Source organism: Macrobrachium rosenbergii, chromosome 25 (genome assembly GCF_040412425.1).
Source record: "Macrobrachium rosenbergii isolate ZJJX-2024 chromosome 25, ASM4041242v1, whole genome shotgun sequence".
NCBI classification, from domain to species: domain Eukaryota; kingdom Metazoa; phylum Arthropoda; class Malacostraca; order Decapoda; family Palaemonidae; genus Macrobrachium; species Macrobrachium rosenbergii.
Genome location: NC_089765.1, coordinates 36,929,588 through 36,953,164, shown reverse-complemented (window position 1 = coordinate 36,953,164; position 23,577 = coordinate 36,929,588). Strand labels below are relative to the sequence as shown.

Below are 23,577 nucleotides of genomic sequence, written 5' to 3'. Positions count from 1 at the left end.
ATCGGACCCAAACGGCGACTCAGTCTTGGCCCCATGAACCACCCCACGCCCATAACGGACTAACTACGGCGCTCTAACAGAGCGTTCGGCCGTTGCCGACGAGGGCCGTTACCGACCCTCGTCGGCAAATCACCAGCGTCATTAACGGACCCACATGGCACGCTCCCAAGCGTGTATTGACGTGAGTGTTAACTCACACTCCAAGTGAGAGCGCAAAAATGAGCATGGACGTGGACATCCCCTCCCACATACAAATAACCGCAAACTTCTCAGAGGTGGAAATCTCCCTCGTGCAACCCCCAATCGCACCCTCCCCCACGCCAAAACCCTTGCGCTCCTCCACACCAGCACTCGCTCCTTGCGCAATGCCCCTCCCAACGGATCAACCAAGGGCTGCCCTCACCATAAAGCTGCCGCCGTTCACCCATAACAACCTGACATCATGGCTCTAGAGGGTCGAGGGGCAGTTCAGGGTGGCAGGCCTGACTGATGCTGCAGGTGGACATAGTAATCAACGCCCTACCGGAGGAGATATATAGGAAGGTCCCCCCATGGGTGACTTCGTCTTCAAGCCCTGCCACCTACCAGCACCTGAAGGCCTCTCTTGTCGAGACCTGCTCCCTGCCAGTCTCCGAGAGAGCCGCCTGTGCCCTCGACATCGCCATCAACCCCCGGCAGGACACGAACCACCCCGAGAAGGACAGCAGCGGCAGGCACAAGGAGATTAGCCTGTCGAGGGAGATCCTCCTGCGGCAGTTCCTCCCGGAGGTTCGGGCTCAGATTAAGGAGCCCCACACCCTGCCGGTCGAGGTCCTCATAAGAACGGCGCAGCAGCTAACAGACTCCACGAGGGTGGCGAAGCGGGTATCCACGCCCGCACACCCCGTCAACTGCCTCCAGCCGGGGAACACAAAGCGGAGGAGATCAACGCCGTCACCAAGAGGCGGCCACCCTATCACCAGAATAAAGAAAGGCCGGGGCTTTGCTACTACCATAGTAATCAACGCCCTACCGGAGGAGATATATAGGAAGGTCCCCCCATGAGTGACTTTGTCTTCGAGCCCTGCCACCTACCAGCACCTGAAGGCCTCTCTTGTCGAGACCTGCTCCCTGCCAGTCTCCGAGAGAGCCGCCTGTGCCCTCGATCTCGCCATCAACCCCCGGCAGGACACGAACCTCCTGGAGATGTGGCACGCCCTCCAGGACCTCCTTCTCCTCCCCGAGAAGGACAGCAGCGGCAGGCACAAGGAGATCAGCCTGTCGAGGGAGATCCTCCTGCGGCAGCTCCTCCCGGAGGTTCGGGCTCAGATTAAGGAGCCCTACACCCTGTCGGTCGAGGACCTCATAAGAACGGCGCAGCAGCTAACAGATTCCACGAGGGTGGCGAAGCGGTATCCACGCCCACACACCCCGTCAGCTGCCTCCAGCTGGGGAACACAAAGCAGAGGAGATCAACGCCGTCGCCAAGAGGCGGCCACCCTATCACCAGAATAAAGAAAGGCCGGGGCTTTGCTACTACCACTGGAAGTTTGGCAAGGATGCTCAGAATTGCGAAGCCCCCTGCCTTTTCGCCCATCCAAAAAACGGGGGAGGCGGCAGCCACCCTCAAAGGCCACCATGGCAGCAGAAGCACCCAGGAGCCTCACACCGGTAGGGTTCTACGTCCACGACACCATCTCCGGCAGGATGATGCTGATCGACACAGGAACCATGCGGTCAGTGTTCCCGCCTTCCAGAGAGGACCGCAAATGCCCGCCAGACCCGGCTGCCCCCCTGACAGCTGCCAACGGGTCCCCCATCCTCTCCTATGGCACCAAGCTTCTGTCGGTCTCCATCCCGAGCTGGAGGTACAAGTGGAACTTCATCGTCGCGGATGTGAGGACCCCACTTCTGGGTGCGGACTTCCTGGCCCACTTCAGACTGGCAGTTGATGTCAGCTGCAAACGCCTGCTGGACACCGAGTCCTGCCAGTCCCTGCCCCTGGCGCCGGGCCCCAGCGCGCCCACAGTATGTTCCATTGCTCCCCACCAGTACGCCTCCCTCCTGAAGGAATTCCCTGAGGTGTTCAAGCCCAAACTTCATCTGGTGCCCGGAGCCCCTGCCAAGCATGGAATTTACCACCACATCAAGACGAGGGGCCCCCCGACGCACGCAAAGTCCCGGAGGTTTCCCCCTCAGCGGCTTCAAGAGGCCAAGAATGCTTTCACCGGGATGGAGCATATGGGTATGTGCAGAAAGGCCCCCAGCCCGTGGGCCTCTCCCCTTCACATGGTGCAGAAACCGGACGGCTCCTGGAGACCCTCCGGCGACTACAGGTAGCTCAACCTTGCTACAGAACCAGATCACTACCCCCTCCCGAATATGCAAGACCTCACGGCCTCTTTCCACGGGGCCAAAATATTTTCAAAATTAGATTTGTTAAAGTCCTATTTTCAGGTACCAGTAGCTCCAGAAGACATTCCCAAAACTGCCATCGTCACGCCCTTCGGGTCCTACGTCTTCGCCTTCTCCACACAGGGGCGACTTTCCAGAGACTGATGGACAGCATCCTGGGGGACTTGAACTTCTGCGTCTGCTACGTTGACGACATCCTAATTTTTTCAAGGTCGCACAAAGAACACCTGCGGCACATCTGGAAGCTCCTGCAGCGCCTGCAGGAGAACAGCCTCGTCATCAGGTTCGACAAATGCACCTTCGGCATCGAAAAAGTTAACTTCCTAGGCCATGAGATATCTCCAGAAGGCATCCGCCCACTTGCATCGAAGGTTGAGGCCGTTGTCCGATTCCCCACCCCTACCTCCGTCAGGGGTGTACAATAATTCCTCGGGATGGTCAGCTACTACAGGAGGTTCATCCCCAGGGTTGCGCACACCATGGCCCCCCTGACGGAGATCCTGAAGGGCCATCCGAAGTCCTTAGAGTGGGGCCCCAACCAGCAGCGGGCCTTCTCCCTGATGAAGGCTGCCCTCACCAAGGCAACAGCCTTGGCCCACCAGGACCCCAACGCCCTCCTCCAGCTAACAATGGACGCCAGCAACACCGCCTGTGGGGCCGTCCTGGAGCAGGTCATCAACGGAGCCCCAAACCCCATCGCCTTCTTCAGCAGGAAGCTCAGCCCCACCGAGTCCCGCTACAGCAGTTTCGACAAGGAACTCTTCGTGGTGTACCAGGCAGTGCGCCACTTCAAGTTACTCTCCCCTCCTGGAGGGTACGCCCTTCACAGTTTGGACGGACCACCAGCCGCTGGTCCACGCCTTCACCAAGATGTGGGATGCATAGTCCTCCAGGCAACAGCGGCACCTCGCAGCCATCACAGAGTTCACCTGCACCATCAAATACCTCCCCGGCAGGAAGAACCCTGTACCGGACGCCCTCTCGAGAATCGAACTCAACGCAGTGCAGCTCGGGATCAACTACGAGGACCTCGCCCGGGAACAAGCCACTGACCCAGAGATTCCAGCCTGCTGCGCTGCCATCACGTCGCTGAAGTGGAAGGGCATGCCTCTTGCCCCTGCGGGGCCAACACTGCTGAGCGACGTAAGCACTGGCCACCCCTGCCCACTGGTGCCTGCCTCCTGCCAACGTCTGGTCTTCGAAATCATCCATGGACTGTCCCACCCCTCCGGCAGGACAACGGCCAAGCTGCTGGCAGAGAAGTTTGTCTGGCACGGCATATGGAGGGACACAACGGCGTGGGTGAGGCAGTGCATTCAGTGCCAGACCAGCAAAGTAGGGCGTCACACTGAGTCGGGGGTGGGCGACTTTCCTCAGCCGGGAAGACAGTTCTGGCACATCCACGTCAACGCTGTGGGTCCTCTTCCCCCATCAGGAGGAGCCAGATTCCTTCTGACAATCGTTGACCGCTCCACCAGGTGGCCCGAGGCGACTCCCATGGAAGAAGCCACTGCCAGTGCGTGCGCTGAGGCCCTCCTCTCCATCTGGATCAGCCGGTTTGGTGTCCTGGACCACATAACTACAGACAGGGGTCCAGCTTTCCTGTCCGAGCTGTGGACCGCCCTGGCATGCCTGCTGGGGACCACTCACCACAGCACCACCGCCTGCAACCCCGCAGCCAACGGATTGGTGGAAAGGTTTCACAGGTCCCTGAAGGCGTCCCTCATGGATCGTTGCACTGCCGGAAATTGGAAGTATCAGCTGCCCTGGGTCCTCCTCGGGTTGAGGACCACCCCCAGAGCCAACGACGACCCGTCCAAAGCAGAAAAATTCTATGGGGAGTCCCTCGTTGTCCCAGGCGAACTCATCACGCAGGACCGGGACAACCTAACAGCACAGAAGCTCCGCGACAGGGTTGGAAAGTTCGCCCCCTGCCAGCGGACGTATACCGACAGGACGTCCCCCTTTATGCCTCCCGGTCTGTCCTCCACCACCCACGTCTTCCTCTGGAACGATGCCGTCCACCCGCCCTTAACAAGGCCCTACAGGGGGCCTTTCCTCGCGCTGGAGAGAAACAAAAAGGCTTTCTGGGTGGCCATCCATGGGAAGGACGACTGGGTGTCGATAGACCGCCTCAAGCCCGCAATCCTGGAGGAAGACGTAAACGGCACTCCCCAGGCCCCCCTGCAGGAGACATCGCCCCACCCACCCACCCTGCTCACAAGGAAGTCGCACGGGTGCCCCTGGAAAGGTCTGGGCCCAGGCAGGGAGTCTACCAACCACTCCCGCACGCAACACGCCAGAGTCGAACGCACCCCCCACCTGGCATCAAGGAGCCGCGTCCCTCTCCGCCGCCCCAGCAGATACTTGCCATGATCAGACGTTACCTACGTTTTGGGGGGGGGTTAGTATTGTAAAATCCCCACTAAACGGGTTTTCTGTGAAGAACCTCCCGTTTTCTACGGTGCCTTTCATCTGACCTTAGGTCAGGATAATCAGCCCTGTTTTTTCTATGTAATTGTACATTCATTACCAATCCATATTTGCCCTTGTCTATTGTGTATGTTACAGAGTATCTTTGTATTTAATCTACTATTTTTATTGTCACGTTATCTGTATGTACCTGTCTTATTTTTTGCATAATGAATGATTGACCTCAGGTCACTTGTATGTCTTTGTACTGACGTCCACACAGCGCTTTATAAGCGGGCTGCTTCCTTAATTAACTGGCAGTACTCGTCTACCTGCTGCTCTTTTCTTTAGCACCCTCTCACATGTTAATGGCTGAAACGACACTGAATAACAAAGGAACAATGTAGCAGTAATTTATAACCTTTTCTTCTAAGTTTTACCCTTGAAGGTAAGGAGAGATACAGTGAATTGGAGCACTATTGTCTTAAAACAGTCATCGCCACGTGCACATTGACATTCCAACAAAATTGTCAAAGAGAAAGAATGAGCCAGAATGGCATTTACATTGACGTGGAAATGGGTATAGTGAGCAGAGTTTATCGCATTCACATAACCACAATTATTCACAGATTTACTCCCATCTTTTATACATGCAGATATATATATATATATATATATATATATATATATATATATATATATATATATATATATATATATATATATATATATATATATATATTTATATGATGCTACCTATGGAAACTTACACCCATAGGATTGGGCCCTATACCTTTTGGTTTGATATAGAGATGATAGTGATTTTTCTATTTAGCCATCAGAAGTTGATTTCGGCTTTGATGTACATTTTCCTGTCGACTCCAGGTTCTGTGCAGAATCAAAATAAACGAACGTCATTCTTACGATAGTTTTGTCGCTGATTCACACGTGACTTTTTTTGTGTGTACATTTTCACATATTAAACTACAAATATCCTTTGATACGAATTTATTTTATTTTGGGAATAGGTTACACCCGAAGTAAATTATATAGTTGAGCCTTTTCAAATGACTACGCTTGGTACCTCATCCCTCAAAGTGACACATCTGATAAAAGCGCACATACCAAACCTTTTCCTGTCTGACAGAGCGGCTCCCAAGTTTCGACATCCTCCACCTACATTTGCAACTGTTGCTCTTTTTATCATTTTTTCATGCACGGGGGAAAAGCAGATTTCGCTGAATTCATTTCCAAAGCCCAGAGCGCTATGATTAATCACCACGGTTTTCCAGTTATCAATGTTTTCTTTCCACGTAGCTTAATATTACATTGGTATAAAGAAAACGTCTTTAAGTCTGAATTTTGTGTTTATGTCAGAGGTTTTTACACGCATTTGGCATCGAAGTTTATTGAATGTAGTTCATATGTTTTGTGTTTAGTAATGCAACTGAGATGGAAGCTGGTAATGAGAGGGAAAGTGTTAGGCCATCATCCATCAAGTATACTACCATTCAACTTGACGTGATTTGAAGAGAGTCCTCATCAACGTTAGTTCTGTAAAATTCGATCCTGCGTTGGTTTTGTCCGTCTGTGATGTAAGATGGTTCTTGGTATCTTCCAATATTGGCATCGTTTTTATTTATTAAATCTCATCCTCAAATTCCATATTGTAAGAGAATCAAATCGGTTTAAGTTTCGTGTTTTGTTGCGTCATTAAAAGGTGTATCTTACAGCTTACTTATCCATAGATTGTATTCTCTCTCTCTCTCTCTCTCTCTCTCTCACACACACACTTTTGGGAGGGGGTGGGGAGCAAGTAATAAGACGAATGTTCATATATCGTTTTTCCCTTGCATTGTGAAAGGTTTATGTTGGTGAAATTCCTTTGGGAAATGTTCCATTAGCATTCTTGTATTATGTACATTACTCGTATTTTTTTTTTTATTTACCACTGTGACAGCCACGTGATGAATTGCTCTGCCGGGTATGAAAATCTCTTGTGTTTATACTCATAAATGTCACTACTCTCTTTTGGGAAATTATTAAATTTTATGGAAGGTTACTTTCCTTCAAACAGGGAAGGGTCCGGAGAACGAAGAGGAATACAGCGTTTTGGCTAATTGATTTTTCATTTACAATAACTGGTCCTATTTTAGAAGTTCCAAAGTTGTTAACATTTTTAATGATTCTACTGAAGTCGAGAATTGGTCAAGGTATTATTCATCTGTTTCTTTTAGTACTATAAAAAATACTGTCAAAGAATTTTAACACTAAGTTTAAGATTGTCTATAGCCATACACGTTGCGAAGCCATTTTCTTTGACTCGGGTAATGAGTTAGTTTAGAACTTATGAAACTTACGTTCAGCGATAACTGATTTGATTATTCATCTAATCGTTTGCACGTGAGAATGAAAGTTAAAATCAGGTAATCTTGCATATTATTTTTATTAGAAGATGAATCTTACTCATATGGAACAAACCCACGGGGGCCATTGACTTGAAATTCAAGCTTCCAAAGAAATAAGAGAAGTAAAGGGAAATACAGAAAGAGGAGATCTGACGTATGAAAAAAGGAAAAATAAATTAATAATAATATTCACTGTGATTTGAACTGACACTGTTACGATGCGTTCACACTAGTGTTAAACATGTATGCACACGCCCGGCAACTTACTGCAATACTTCACAAACAGGATGAATGCGAGTCAGCGATTTGTTGGTTACTCTTGCCAGGACCCACCAAGACAGGTCGGCCAGGCAATGAGGTCACACGGCCTCATCGCAGGCAGGACTTGGGTCCTGCTCTTGCCAGTGCTTCCTACGATTATCCAGCATTCGCTAAATGTCCGCTCTTCATTTACAGTCGGTGACTTATTTTCAACCTGTTCGTGATATATAAGCGGTAAGTTGCCCACGTGTGTTGATGCTATGTTTTAATGTATTAAGGACGCACCCTTCAGCATATATTGGGCAAGTGTATATTTTGAACATTTGTTCCCTCTATACAAACGCAAATCCAGTTTCATAATATAAATCTTTTCTGTGTGCTTCTAGGCCATGTGCTGGTTGGTAGCAATAATTGCATGGACTACAAGCAAGCCCGTAGGTAATTAGTGCCATCAGCGCACCTCGTGCGGTATACTGTAGGTATTATTTAAGGTTCTTTGCAGCGTCCCTTCTTCCCCTAGCTGCAACCCCTTTCATTCGTTTTACTACATCTCCTTTCATATTCTCTTTCTTCCATCTTACTTTCCAACCTCTCCTAACAATTGCTTCATAGTGCAACGGCGAGGTTTTCCTCCTGTTACACCTTTCAAACTTTTTTATTGTCAGTTTCCCTTTCAGCGCTGAATGACCTCTTAGATCCCAGCGCTTGGCCTTTGGTTAAAATTCTCTATTTTATTCTATGCACAACAAGCTGAACTTTTTGAAAAAGAGTGACTCTGCACCATAACATGTTATGTAATTGGCAATAGAAAGTAATTATAGCTAAATAGAAAGTACATATTGTACTCCCTATTTTCGCCCTGTGCAGTGATCTAACTATAAAAATGAAAATGACTATTGCATGCGTATGGGTCTTGAAATACACCTGAGATGGCATTGTCTAGTGGACCTTAATAGATAACCCTCAGAACTTTATTAGGTTTTATACAGTCCGGCAGTAATCTCTGTTTTGATAATGACTTCAAACATTCATGATAGGTTTCTATCACTACTTTCTTTTTTAATTTTTTTTTATTTGTTTCTATCAGGATCACATAAAAAACTAGACCATGTATTTTTCCATATTTTCTCTATATAATGTTTAATGCCATACAAATACCATACATAATATTCATGCATAGGAAAGTTTTGATATGATACAAAATCATTTTTGCGTATTTAAAATTTCAGTGTACCCCATTTTCCCACCCGAATCAGGAACGCCGGTTAAAGTTGGTAACGCATCTTTGCTGCGCAAGATATTGAGTTAGGTATGGATCTGTGTTTGTTGTTGCCGCCCTGTTTTCTGTAATTGTCAAACAATATGCATATTTTGACTCTCTCGTAAGAATCTTGGGTACTTGCAGTCCTTATGTTTGCCTCTGTTTATTGTCGGTTTGTTTCAGTTGTCAGCTGTTCGAGATATAGCAAGAGTTGCACATTTTTGTCACTAAAGTGGTTGTGAAATGTTCAGTAAAATATCAACGTTTTTTTAAATCACTAAGAACCGTATCCTTATAAATTCTTGTCCAGAGGCGCGAAATTTATAGCTTTGTTATTTGATATCGTCGGCATCCTTTTTCGAAGCAAAATAACAACAGAAAGCAAAAGAATTTTCCTCTTCGGGAAAAACTGCGTCGCATTTTCTCTTCTTTTTATTTTCCGGTCGCGTGGAGGTCGTGTGAACCTCTAACATTTCGAGTAAAAGGTTATTAATAATAACGTCTTTAATATTAATTTTGACTGCATTTATATATGTAGGTATATATATGTGTACACAATTATATATATATATATATATATATATATATATATATATATTATATATATATTCACACACACACACACACACACATATATATATATATATATATATATATATATATATATATATATATATATTTTCTCCTTGGAGACATACTTGAAGTAATATATGTATGTGAATATATATATATATATATATATATATATATATATATATATATATATATATATATATATATATATATATATATATATATTCACATACATATATTACTTTTAAGTATGTCTCCAAGAAGGAGAAAATAACATATATTACTTTAAGTATGTCTCCAAGAAGGAGAAAATAAGCACAACAGTCACTGACACATCCAAGCTTTAAATGATGAATCTTGATTGAGCCCTTTATGTAGAAAACTTCCACTTTATTCATCTACCTACATAGAAAGCTATTTAGCAGTGCCTCCCTACAAACTACACCATTCATCTCATTCTTGCACTCAGTATCGCCTATCGAGGCCCTTGCATTCTAGGTCTTGTTCCCTTCTTCCCTCATATCACTTTGCAGCAACCTGTCGCCCTCGTGACCTCTTGACACATGACCAGTCATAATATGACCACTGTACCGCATCATCTCGCATGTAATGACATCAGCTCCAAGCGTCTACTCATTCCTCAACTTATTAATTGCACGCTAATTTCTTCATAGATTAAGGCGGCTTATGCCAGTATGGGTCCTTTCCTAAAGGCGGCCTGGAAATATAGTAGTGCTGAAGGGTATGGGAGTCCTGTAATGGACCGTTGCACTCTGACCAGCAAATAAAGATGCCTAGAAAGGCAATATTTTTACAAAAGTAATATATAGGGAGATACGTGATGACCCATCAAATTAAGGGTTGCCAAGTCACTCGAGCCGGAAGCCACAAAGTGCGTATCTAAAATAGAAATAACAGAAGGCAACATTGCAGTGGGCATTGGCCAACTGGGAGATGGGCTAAGGAGGCTTGGCGTCAGGTTGAAGTCTCAAGTGTGCGTTAGGTGTCCCATAAATATCCATTAGGTAGGTTGAATAATCCCGTAATCTGTAGGTTTACTGATGTCTTCTCCTCACTCGTATGAGGTAGGCATTCAAGGTTAGTCCCAGTCAATTATTTCTGACCCGGCAGTTTGAATGTCTTTGGTGAGATGGAGTCCATGCCAGTTTTATAGTGTCTGTCAATGGCAGCCTCTTTGAAATGGCAAGTGAGATCCCTAACAGATGAATCCTTGATTATCCCGTAATCTGAGACTTCATGCAGCTCAGGCCTCACTTTGACAGGTGTGCCCGTATACCAGGTTGGCCCTTGGAGTTTGGATAGTCAAGGGACAATGTTCGTCTTCTCTTGAGGATCCTCAGTCTTTCTCAACTGATGATACAAAACAATTTTCGTTGTAGTTATTCTATCCGAAGTCCGTACATTGTTGGAGATTATTTACTTAATAATTTCTTCGTCTTGTTTATTATAAACCATTGGTATTGGACTTTGGTAAAAGAGGGTAACGGTGTCACTGTAGTTGATTTGTTCATTGATCTGGTTGTTATAATGTACATTTAGGATTCTTTTGAAGTAATAATGTTTTAGTGAGAACATAGGAGCTCCAATAGTTTTAAGACCTTTTTAGACCAAAGGAGAAATGACCAATATATGGCCCCAGTTTGCTGGGCAAAATGCTGACACGTCTTTCGTAGGCACCTTTGTTATATTCGGGAAGTTTTGCGTTGTTGATATTTTATGTTTTATGTAGGGATCAGAAAAATGCCCAAAAATGAGGAATGAGATTTATAAACAATTTTCAGATTTTTGGCTTAAAAAATCCCCTCACTTCAACTGATACGTCATAGCGGTTTTAGAAGGCCATTAAAATAATTAAGTTTTGTTTTGATTTCTATTAATTTTCCCCAAAAGTCTGTACTCCCATTGTTCCAAGGTATTTGCTTAACATGCTTATGAAAATCAACCTGGACTTTATGATGAGTATATACAGTATGTATGTATGTATGTATATATATATATATATATATATATATATATATATATATATATATATATATATATATATATATATATATATATATATATATATATATATATATATATATATATATATATATATATATATAATATTTTAATCCCATCTGATGAGATTTCAACACGTTCTTTACCAAATTAATTGACTAACCTTTTACCAAGCATCTGATTCAAATTAGAATTTCTTTTCTGGATTTACTAATAATTAGGGGTATCATGAATTACAGGTTCATAGTATATAAAAAAATCAATTTTTTCGATATCATATATTATTTTTCTTAGATGCCACCTTCTTTCATCAAAGTTCGGATTAGCTGGAAACTTATTTTCAAGACCCCTAAGAATTTTACAATAACTCAGGATTAATATCTTCCAGGTAAGTTATAAATCGAATGTTTTCTTTCATACCCCCGGTGAGAGAACACATTAAATATACCAATAAAATTCCAGGATGACAACAGGAAGGCTGGTGAAACTCTGGAGAGAGAAAATTCTTTTGTTATTAGATTCCCAAAATATCATTAGACCCAGGGATCACTAACATCTGATTGGAAAATGAAACGCCAAGAAATATTGGTTTATGAATTGTACCGTGTAAGGCGTGTGATCAGTCTTATGTGGATTTCACAAACAAAAATGCCTTCCCCAGAGAAGAATAAAACACCCACAATTGGTAAGATACAAACACCAAAAGTTTATTTTTGATCATATAGGTAGCACTAACCACGGTTTAAGTTGGGATGCATCACATAACTTTTAAGTTAATATGTGTCGTTTCAGTGGTCGATTACTTTAACTTATTTAATTAAGAAGACCAAAAACGTGAATCCCAAAGGTTATGGAAAGAAAAAAGACTAACAGTATCCTTTCGGATTCTATTTCAAAGAAGTTTAAAACTCATTTTCGTGGCTTAGCCAAACTGAATAGACCCCACATATCCCCTAATTGTTTGCAATTTAAAAAATCCTTCACGTATAAATAAGACTCCATGCACGGCCAAATCCCTTGTTGTTTGAAAAGGTGTAGAGATACTACCTTAAGTATATAAATCTCTTCAGTTTTAATTATGTTCAATATAGCGATATTTATATGAAAAAACTACAGAGGCTTTTGGAAAAAAAGGAATTGCTAGCTTCATGCTGCTCTCTACCCATCGTACTACCCACACAGTCGACTAACCACGGGATACATATCTAAATGCTTAGTTCAACTGAGGCACAATGATTACGGGATGCTCTAGGAGCAAGAGCCCGTGCCTGCAAGTTACTGGCTAAATCTAAGTAGTAGTAGTAGTAGTAGTAGTAGTAGTAGTAGTAGTAGTAGTAGTAGCAGTAGTAGGCACAATGGATTCCTCGTGAAAAGGGCGGTTTTTTCTACCCCCGGTTTTGACCTAAGGTCTCCCGCTGCTGAGGCCAGTCTTGAAAACACCAGAGAAAAGTATTTGTAAAGGTATTGATATTAAATAGCTATATCTATCTATCTATACATATATTTTTATAGATAAAATTAGATATTTATCGTAAATAAAAAATTATATACAGTATATATGTGTGTGTGTGTGCTTTTAGACGTGTGTATTGTGCACTACACATAGTATTATTATTAGGCCTCTTGCTCTCTTTCCTCAAGTTTTCAATTCCTAACTTCGACGTATGGAAGCCCCATTTGCCTAAACTTTTCCTAATCTTTCGCGGTGTATTGAACTGAAAACTTTTGCCTTTAGTAATACCTAACTGTATATTGGATTTCGATAATGAATCCATCGCACGTTCTAGGGTTCCCATTAGATCCCCTTACACACTAAAGAGAGAGCGAGAAAGAGAGAAAGAAGGAGGGTGGCGTTAATTGTCCAGGTTGATGGTCCATGGAAAGAAAATCGCTTCTTCCGTCCTAATCATGAGTAATTAGGTCAGCTGTTCGTAGACTTCTTGGTTTGTATGTCTCACGTCTATTCAGATGTATTTTATAAAAACTTTAAATTCATATTTTAATTGACTCCTTGAATACCTGGTAAGTGATGAGTGAAGTATATTTTTTGTTCTGTTATTTTAAGATACTACATTTCTGTGTTGTATGACCGACAGCGACTGTCAACTTTTGGAAATAAATCAGTGAATGAAGTTGTGCCAGAATCTTTTACATTTTCAGTCGTTCCGATTTTGTTGTTTATGATGAACTGTGGTTTAATTAATAAAATATAAAAATAAATAAATAATAAAAGCACGAAAACCCTTACAGCATTTGTCGAATTTAAATTTAAATTTTTAAAAAATATTACTTAACTTATGAATTTTAATATACTTTCTTAGTGTGGAAGCATGAGTAAATGTATTTATTGTGTGTATGTGTTACAGTATGAGAATGTGTGCCTATGGGGTATTTTATTCTAATCCTTCGGGCCAGCCCTATGAGAGCTGAAAGTCAGCTCAGTGGTCTGGTTAAACTACTTAAATAGTACCACTGTTGTTTTGAAGATTGTGAATAAATTAAATGTGTAGATAGATATCCTTCCCAGATTTAGATCGCCGGCAAGATCTTATGGGTTGGATCCCTCGCACATGGCTTACACTCGCCTCAAAAAAGGTGTATTTTACTTCGTAGATTTTATTCATTTGCTTGTTATTTTACTTTTGTTCTTTGCATAATACTCCTTCACTTAATATATCTTCAGTACGATAAACAGTGTCATATCACAGTATCTCAGGATATCCATAACCATATTGTGAATCACTCTCCAAAATCTACAGGTTTGGTTCTTAGTTGTTTCTCTCTGACGTTCTCGTCAAAGATTCAGAGCAAAATCCTCGTCACAGTCTACCAGATAATTTTACCCTTTTGTCATCTCCGCACTATCAGATATGTTGGAAATCTGTTGCTTATTTCTCAACGGCAGAAAGACACACTATATTGACAGTATAACATACGATAAACACAGTATGGATAAAGTTTTTATGAAGCTAATATCTTTCCTCTTGTTATTGTGATGTCTCTTTATCGTATTTTGTTTGCTATAATCGGATTCTGCCTTCATGATAAACCTGAGTCGGACCGTAATGCCTGGTGAGGATCATCTGATAACGCCATATTGTCATATATGTACAAATCAGCCCTTAATCGCCTTTAGCGTCTTGTCCTCTGTAAGGGTCGTTGACTGCAATATCTTATCGTCCTCTGTTTTAGATCGACTGTTTTTTTATTTGTATATTGATGTTAGTTTTTTTTTCGTGATGAAACAGTATCCCATTCCTTATTGTCGGGCACCAGGATATAGTTAACATATTACCTGTTGAAGTATTTAAATGTGTGGCTGGAGAAGTATACAGTGTATAAAAGTCAAATATGTATAAAACTGGGGAAAACTTTGTGTATAAGATGATTCTGTTATAATGGTCCAGACTAGTTAGTGCAGTTTAAGTGGTTCGATGTTCTTGTTCATTTAAGGAACTGATCTTAGAATATCTCTTAGTGAGTACTTTTGCCAAATATCCCCTTCCTCTGTAAATGATTACTTGAATAGCGAAGGTTCTTTGATGCCACAGTCATTGTGACTATTTATAGATAAATTTATCATCGTTAAAAGCAATACTCGTATATGATCTGATATTACAGTTCAGGTGTTCATCACAAAATATTAGCGAAAGATTAGAGGAAAGCGTTAGCAAGAAGTTCTTAGTTTCTAACCTGTGATTTCCTAAGTAGGTGACGTTTTTACTTCGTATGAATATGTTTACCTGAAAATCACGTTTTCTGCCGTATCGTTTAAATTATTTCATACTTTTAGGATTTTAAGTCACTCACAGACTACCTCATTTTTGCGGTTGAAGTCGGGGTCTTTTTGTCTCAAAACAAATTGTAGCATTCCCAGGAAAGTTATGAAATTCATTCAGAAATTATCATCTTAGTAAACGATTTAGCGTTTATATGGAATAACCCAGAAAATCCATAACTGGCTTAAAAAAAAGAATAAACTGAATAAACGGAAGACGCAACTAATATTTATTGAAATCATAAGAAACTAAGGAGAATAAGAGTGCCATTCATGATGACCCTCTTATAACTGACACCCATTTAAATCACTGAAGAAAATAAACAATAAGGTACTGTTAGGAATAAGCGTTAGTTCGACCTATTGGTTTGCAGTGGTCATATCCATATGATGCAGAAGCGTCAGTGTCATAAGGCCAGGCACCAGAGGTCAAATGTCGGACTGAGTCTAGAGGTCCAGACCATTAACGCATTATCTCCACTTACCTTTGGGAAGATGTCCGTTGTGACATAAGCCCAGTGTGAATTAAATCAACCGCAAGCTCCTTCGTCATTTTACTATGAAACTCTCCAGTCACTAAACTTCCTGCCTCTTTGTTCTTTTTCTGTTCGTGTATCATAAGAGGGTGAAGAAATCTTCTTTAGGTCAGTATTCTTCTTGAGGAAATTATTAATGGATCAATTGAATCATACGTGTCTGTGTGAGCATCATTTAGTGACAATGCAGAGGTTATCCGAAGGGCTGAAAATTTCAGTTTTGAAAAGCAAAGTCAGTATGTTAAATTCTACATCGAAAACCTTAGAAGGGAAACAAGAACAAGAATCCCTTGATTTGTGTTTGCCACTTGATTCTGTTGCTTGTCTCAGGCTCTGAATTTAAATTTTTTTTCTTATTATGCCTGAGATGTGGAAGACTATCGCAGGTAAATTGTGACGGAGTTTTCCTGAAATCATGAAAAGTGGACAGCATATCAGCAGGTAGAAGCAAATGAATTCTTATCTTGTTTTTAGACAAAAGGCAGTGACTATTTGTATACCTGGAAATTCCTGCAGGTTTCCCTGTTATATTCTTGCTTATGACTAGAAAGAAGATATTGTTTGCATGGCATTATTCTCAGGGTGCGTGGAAGAGGCAGTCCGTTTTTTCCAATAACTACTGTGACAATGAACCAGTTTTTCGTAATAGTAAAAACCATACAAACAATAATAAGGTGCATGAAACCATGGAGAACGACTTTGGGAAGGAGGAAATGAAGTCAGAGTTCATTCTTCTGAAGTCAGGTGATGCTCAGCAATTATGAAAAAGAATAAGGTTTGACTTAAGGCTAGCCAGTGTTCATTTAATTTTGAGGTTCAAATGTGAATGATCACCAACTTCCGAAGTCAGAAATGTTGTTATTCCTCTTATGATTAACAAGAGATGCCTTTCTGTTCAACATATCTTAACATATCCAACCTAATTTAAAGCTTTTGTAGTAGTTCTGAATGTCAGTTGTTTCGAGTTGCAATCTCCCAAATTTAGAACATAAAATGTGTTTGATTTTCCAGGAACAATTTTGAATGGAAGGCCTTCTGCGTGGCACTCCTTTTGTGTCTTCTTGATCATATTGGGACTTTTATCTCTTATCATTTTATAGCCTTTCCTTTCGCTACTCTTTAGTAGTGTGCTGTGCTTGGAAAATAAACTGAATTATGAAGACATTTCCCCTTGCTTAAGGACAACTGTGGGCATTTTAGACACTTCGCCGCTTTATCTCCACTTTTCCTTCCATCTGTGAAATGGCGACTGTTCTCGCCGTGACGAAACCCAATTAAACCTTGTGGCCTGGAAACAAGGGACTGGAACTGCGTCATAATACCTATTGCCTATTTACCGTCGAGGGAAACCCATAATGGAGGAAATAAAAACGGAAATCATGGGAGTCCATCGAGCCGCGAACCTGGTTCCAGAAATCATCCCAAAGGTAAATAACCCGAATGAAAGACAACTCTCTCTCTCTCTCTCTCTCTCTCTCTCTCTCTCTCTCTCTCTCTCTCTCTCTCTCTCTCTCTCTCTGGAAGAGACCTTTTCAGAGGAGTTTGTTTTAATCATAGAACAGGTTATTGGAAACAATGGAGAAGGTAGTTCAGTCCAGATTGGAGGTAAATTTGTAAAACGTTGCAAAGACAAGAAATGAAAAACTTTGCGTTTGAACTTCAGATACTTAAGTTGCTGAAGTGATACGAGATTGAAGCCTTAGATCCCTTGCACAAATTAACGTTATTCCTAACACTGCCACAGATTGTTCCGTGACCGTATGCGTAAGTATGAAACATTGGTTCGTGGGAAAGTATGCTAATCTTTAGAGATTTTAGTATTTCATACTTACTTTAAGCAACCATGAGTCACGTCATTTGATGTTTATATATACTGCATATGTGTTCAAATTATTTCTACTTTTAAAAATTGTAACCCGAGAACCTAGTACTCTAGATTCAACAAACAAATTCAAGCTTGACAGAGCTTATATATTCTCTCTCAATATGTAAACATTCTTGCACATCACGACGTCTACCTGGTTGTGGTTGATATAAATATTTATTCATAGGGCTGGCATTGACTGATGCGTTCAGCCTTCTGAGTTTTATTGTTCTTTATGTTTACTTTATGCCTCAGTGACGACGGCAATACTTCAAGAAGACAGCAACTTTCGTTTAATTTGTAGCAACTCATACAGGTGGTACAGTAGTTCACTTTGTCCTCCTCAGCATTAAATTTACAAGAGATAAGTTTATTTCATGTGGAAAAAAAAAAAACCTGTGTACCGTTAACGCACGAGTTGAGAGGACAGGTTATGAAGTAGATGTCTAGTCATATGCCTTCTCTCTCTCTCTCTCTCTCTCTCTCTCTCTCTCTCTCTCTCTCTCTCTCTCTCTCTCTCTCTCTCTCTCTCACACACACACACACACACACACACACACACACACACACACACATTCCTTCAAATAACTACTATGAATAATATCTAGAGTCCATAATGGGGTGGACCAGGTTAGCATCTGTGTGTGTGTGTGTGTGTCTAAATACAGTATCTCCTTAACTGCTCTTTGCATTTATAATAGTCAGATTTCCTTATACTGTAATTAGTAACCTTTGGCGACCTTACTGTACATCATAAATGTTAGCACCTATGTATCTGATACTTCACTTCACTTGGGATACGAATTAATTATCTTTTAGACACCTGAAATATTTTTATATTAAAGTAATTGATATGGTTTTAACCGAAATGAAACAATATGTAAAGGAAAAAGCCCTTAATCTCCAGCTTTTAAATAAACGAATCATTTATTGTAACTGCCTTACAAAATTGAATGGGTTTCGTTTTTAGTTTAAAGGTGAGAGCAAACACATTGCCAAAGGCAAAAATACCTCCACTGTTGTTGAATTCATATGAGCGCTATTATTTTGCAAAATTGCTTTTCGATGATATGATATATTTAGTGACTGCAAACTATTCCTGACTGTTCTGAATGTTTGGGGATTTAATTCGCCGCCCGATTCTCCACTTCTCGGTAAATTTTATGTGTTCGTCCGTGAGACTTTTTGGTGTCGACGTTTGCTTTCCATTAGCATTGTGGAGCTTGTCCTTTGACTGAAAGCAGGCGAAGAGAGGAATCGAGTTCCCTTCAGAGAAAAGTATAGCCATTGGATTTACGTTTTTAGATGAGGCTATATAATTCTCTTAAAATGAGATTATAGGGTGCCCAAACCAGCTGTCACTACATTGGATGAGCGTGCAGAATATGGAGAGATACCCAGTTTAACGTAGGAAAAAATAATTAACCAAATCTGCCATACCCTAAAACCTGTTCTAAATGGAAGCTATGGAAGCTCGCTTGTGAGGGGCAGTCTAGTGAACTCATTCAACCTATAACGTCCTTTATGTGCAGTACATATCCATATAATGCGAAAGTGTTGTGTCATTTAAGTAGAATCTATGTAATTTGCGTTTTGTTACAGCATTCAGACCCATGTTCTTCCTGACTAGGCAACCCGGACCCTTAAAGACCACCCTGTGACGAAAAGAGGCTTTCTGTCGAAAGGAACTTTATTTTCAAATGGAGTAGCTGTTGTTAGTTTGAAACGTAAGAGTTGCATAGATGCTCTTAACGTTTTTGCATTTGACAGATTTCCTGTGGTCTGAATTTTTACTTAATTTTAGAAATACAAATTTTTTAACATTTCAGCGTATCCAATACGTCAAGCTCCTGTTTTTTTTCTTTTGTTTCACTACATTCAGACATTTTTTTTACAGAATTAGTTAATTCATGCTTTAGTTATTTTTGCATACAGTATTTATGAATTTATTCGCAATTGTAACACCATTTTATTTGTCATAGTTTGTTTTTCATACTTCACTTGTTCGATTCTCTTGCAAAAAGCATTACTGGTGAATCCGAGAGGTATTACTTCATTGTTGCAAAGGGTACCATCACATCATTGACCTTTGAGCTGTAAATGAAAGTCAGCAATCCAAACAAAACATTTTATACACCACACACACACACACACACATATATGTATATATATATATATATATATATATATATATATATATATATATATATATATATATATATATATATATATAATCTATATATATACGTAGAAAAAACAACTGTCGTTAATTACACACTCACAGACTCTTTATATTATTTTTCACCAGCAGTTTGTATATTTTTGTACCGTCACCCTAGTATGTGTAATGTTATTTTCTACCACTATGTATCAGCTGTCTTGAAAATGTCTTAACTAAATAAGGCGAAACCGGTTAAGAATATATATGCATGTATTATGCATATATGTATGTACAGTATACACACACACACACACACACATATATATATTATATATATATATATATATATATATATATATATATATATATATATATATATATATATATATATATATATATATATATATATATATATATATATATATACACACACATATATACATATATATATATATATATATATATATATATATATATATATATATATATATATATATATATATATATATATATATATATGTATATATATATATATATTCCTAACCGATTTTGCCTTATTTTGTCAAGACATTACACATAGTGGTAGAAAATCAAGATTACAATCCTTGCCATTTTGCATTTTACATGTTTCTTTTAAAATTAACAGATGTGGTTATACATTCGTAGGTTGATATCCATATTCTTACCAAATATTTCTTTTATTTTTTTAGCCGAAACCGTTCGGGATTCGCGCTTTTCGCTTCTCCCAGTGATATTTTGCATCTATGCACACACACATGACCCAGAAAGAATATATATATATATATATATATATATATATATATATATATATATATATATATATATATATATGTGTGTGTGTGTGTGTGTGTGTGTGTATATTATATACATACAATCGTTAAGCTATAAATGTTGTTTAATATCTAATTCCCTTTTCCGAAGGAGTATTATAATTGATAAGTTGTTCGTCAAGTGGCAGGCTCGAACTGCTGAACAGCTAGTACCAACGGCATATATATATATATATATATATATATATATATATATATATATATATATATATAGAGAGAGAGAGAGAGAGAGAGAGAGAGAGAGAGAGAGAGAGAGAGAGAGAGAGAGAGAGAGAGAGAGTGGTTCCTTCACTTTATGTATGTCTATCCATGGAATTGATCAGTAAGACAGGTACTTCCTTTGTGAAGACTGCATTCTTATTTGCGTAGCGCATTTCTTATTATTTTTAGGTGAGAATTTTCTTTCTTTCAAATGTAATTGCATTCATGTGAAAAGATGAAGTTGGTCATTCTACCACAAGATTTAATTGACCTGAATTTCTGACGATGAACAGAAAATTATGGTGTGCGACGATACTGATCTCGGCTGACTAAGAATTATGGCAGACTCTCTTCGCAAAAGGAATCCGAGAGGTAGTCTTTAAGGGCGAAAAATCCCGTGAAATGAGAAGCACGAAACAAGCGGCGCACAAGCAGGAGACCAAAGAGCAAAAGTGCGATGAAGTGCGGAGTTCAATTACTTTGCTCACTGGGTCACGCAATCGATTAAGCGGGATGAACGTCTTGGTGCATATGTCGGGGGTGTGTGGTCTCCGGTCTCAGCCCCCTCCCACCCCTTAAGTCCTCCTCCTACGCAAGCGCGCTTACACTTTTTTTTATGCGTAAAACCTGATTTTGAATTAAGAGCATAAATTTCAGTGAAATCAAGTGCTTGTATTTATTTTATTTCTTAACCTGATGCATTGCTCCTAATAAAGTCAAGTGTTGACATGCTTTAAATCGAGTGGTGTTCTTGTGATCAGGTGTTTATATATTTTTGAATCAGGTGCGTTACTCTTAATTAAATCAAATGTTGATATATTTATGAAGTCAAGTGTTTATATATATCTGAATCAGGTACATTACTTTTAAAGAAGTCAAGTGTTTCTGTATTTCTGAATCAGGTGCATTATTTTTAATTAAAGCAAGTGTTGTTATACTTATGAATCAGGTGCTTTACTTTTAATTAACTCAAGGTATTTATATATTTCTGAATCAAGTGCCTTACTTTTAATCTAATCAAGTCTTCATATATCTCTAAACCAGTGCATTATTTTTAATTAAATCAAGTATTTATAAATTTTTGAATCGGGTGCATTACTTTTAATCAAATCAAGTGATTATATATTTCTGAGGCAGGTGCATTACATTTAATGAAATCAGTTGTTTACGTGTGTTTTTAATCAGATATAGTGGTTTTGATTACATAAAATATTACAGCAAAATCCACGGCTCTTTGCAGCTAAGCTCCGCCCACTGCACGCCAGTGATTGGCTAGCTCTCGAAAGGGGAATGACGTCAAACTAATTAACGGTCCATATGATTATCAGCAGTGCTGGATTTTGGCGGAAATTCGTCCGAGAAACGGATGATGACGTAGCACTTCGAAGACGACGGAAATGGCGGAAATTTTTTTCCGCCATGTACAGTATATTCACATGGCAAGAAAGGAAAATAGCACTTGCACTTGTAGAATGAAATTTTTATACCAAAATTTTGTATTTGAGTTTTTGAGCCGTTTCTACATTTATGAATGGTTTACTGATAATGAATTACACTGACTGCCTGGAGAGAATGGCGGAAAACTTGACGAGGCAAAAACTGTTGTCTTTGGCCGATTTCCCAGATATCCTACCTCTATGAGGTAAGGCAATCGTACCTTCATATATTTAACCCATTCATTAGTAAACCTTTATGAAATATCATTAATAATGGAATAAATTTACGTGATGTCTCAAACTTGAACAGGTACTTTGTGATTGCTGCAACCGCGACGAAAAACTGCAGAGAAGCAGGAGGCGAGAGTGAGAATACGCAGTAAGATTTCATGAAAGGATCCTTTGAAAATAAACGTGAATAAATTGAGGAGGTTATGGTGCACATTAATTAATATGGCCTTGTTCGAATCTCATGCTTCTCATGCCGTTGTAGTCAGACTATAGCTGCACTATAGCAAAGGCCACCGTGCTTTGCAGCTAAGCCCTGCCCACTGATTATGTCACGACCATTCCCTGAAGCAGAGTGATTGGCAATGGTTTCGAAAAGTTGGTTAATCTGTGGTTCTTTTCATCTTCATTTATTTTGCAATGGTTGTTTTACCGAACTAAAATAAGTTCTGCTGATTATCAAAAAGAAACTTTTATTATCGCCTGACATAAAATCATAATACACATCTCCATAAAAATGGTAAAAAATCAGGAAAATATGAATGGAGTCAGGAGTGTTCCGCGATGCTGGAATGTTGTGTTTCGTGCAATTGTTTAAATTGCATTGTTATTTTCTGTACATAAGATAAAAGTTTATGATAATATTTTCAATAATATTTTATGTTTCCTTGCATAAATTAAAAAAATTTTCTACAAAAAAGTTGAAAATTTTACTCTTACTTGGCTACAGAAACGTAGGTTCAAGGGCCTATTCAGCTTTAACTGATCATTGACCTATTGTATACTAGACTATATACCACTAGATTATGCAGGATGCTGTGTATGCAACATAGTTACTTTTTACCTTTGCTAACTTGTGTTGCATAACTTGAATAATTGCTTTACATGTCACTGGGATTATGTGCCCCAAGAAACTACTACAGGCGCCAAAGCAAAGCGCGGCCAGCAACCTCTCGTACAGTGATATTGGTTGTCTTGTACAAGCGTGCTTTTTATTTCTAGAAGAGGGGAGACCATATATAATAATTCCATGTCGGTCTGCTCGTCCATTCTCCGGTAGTTAAACCAGTCACCAGGGTAAAGTTTCAATTCATTAAATAAATAAGCGTGAGATCATTCATTTCTCTTCTCCAACTATACATACATACATACATACATACATACATATATATATATATATATATATATATA

General features: G+C 40.2%; 2 protein-coding genes across 2 annotated transcripts; both read left to right on the top strand.

Annotated features, from left to right (window-relative positions):
- Window positions 1–1,617: 1,617 nt before the first annotated feature.
- LOC136852225 (uncharacterized) lies at window positions 1,618–2,319 on the top strand. The gene has a single exon (XM_067126672.1). It carries the CDS (start codon window positions 1,618–1,620, stop codon window positions 2,317–2,319), a length of 702 nt encoding a protein of 233 aa, XP_066982773.1.
- A 1,800-nt stretch (window positions 2,320–4,119) lies between these two features.
- Window positions 4,120–4,770, top strand: LOC136852224 (uncharacterized). Its single transcript, XM_067126671.1, has one exon. It carries the CDS (start codon window positions 4,120–4,122, stop codon window positions 4,768–4,770), a length of 651 nt encoding a protein of 216 aa, XP_066982772.1.
- Window positions 4,771–23,577: the final 18,807 nt, after the last annotated feature.

Bases quoted from the DNA above. Each gene is read 5' to 3' on its own strand.
- LOC136852225 (XM_067126672.1), top strand. From the start codon at position 1,618: ATGGCAGCAGAAGCACCCAGGAGCCTCACACCGGTAGGGTTCTACGTC.
- LOC136852224 (XM_067126671.1), top strand. From the start codon at position 4,120: ATGGATCGTTGCACTGCCGGAAATTGGAAGTATCAGCTGCCCTGGGTC.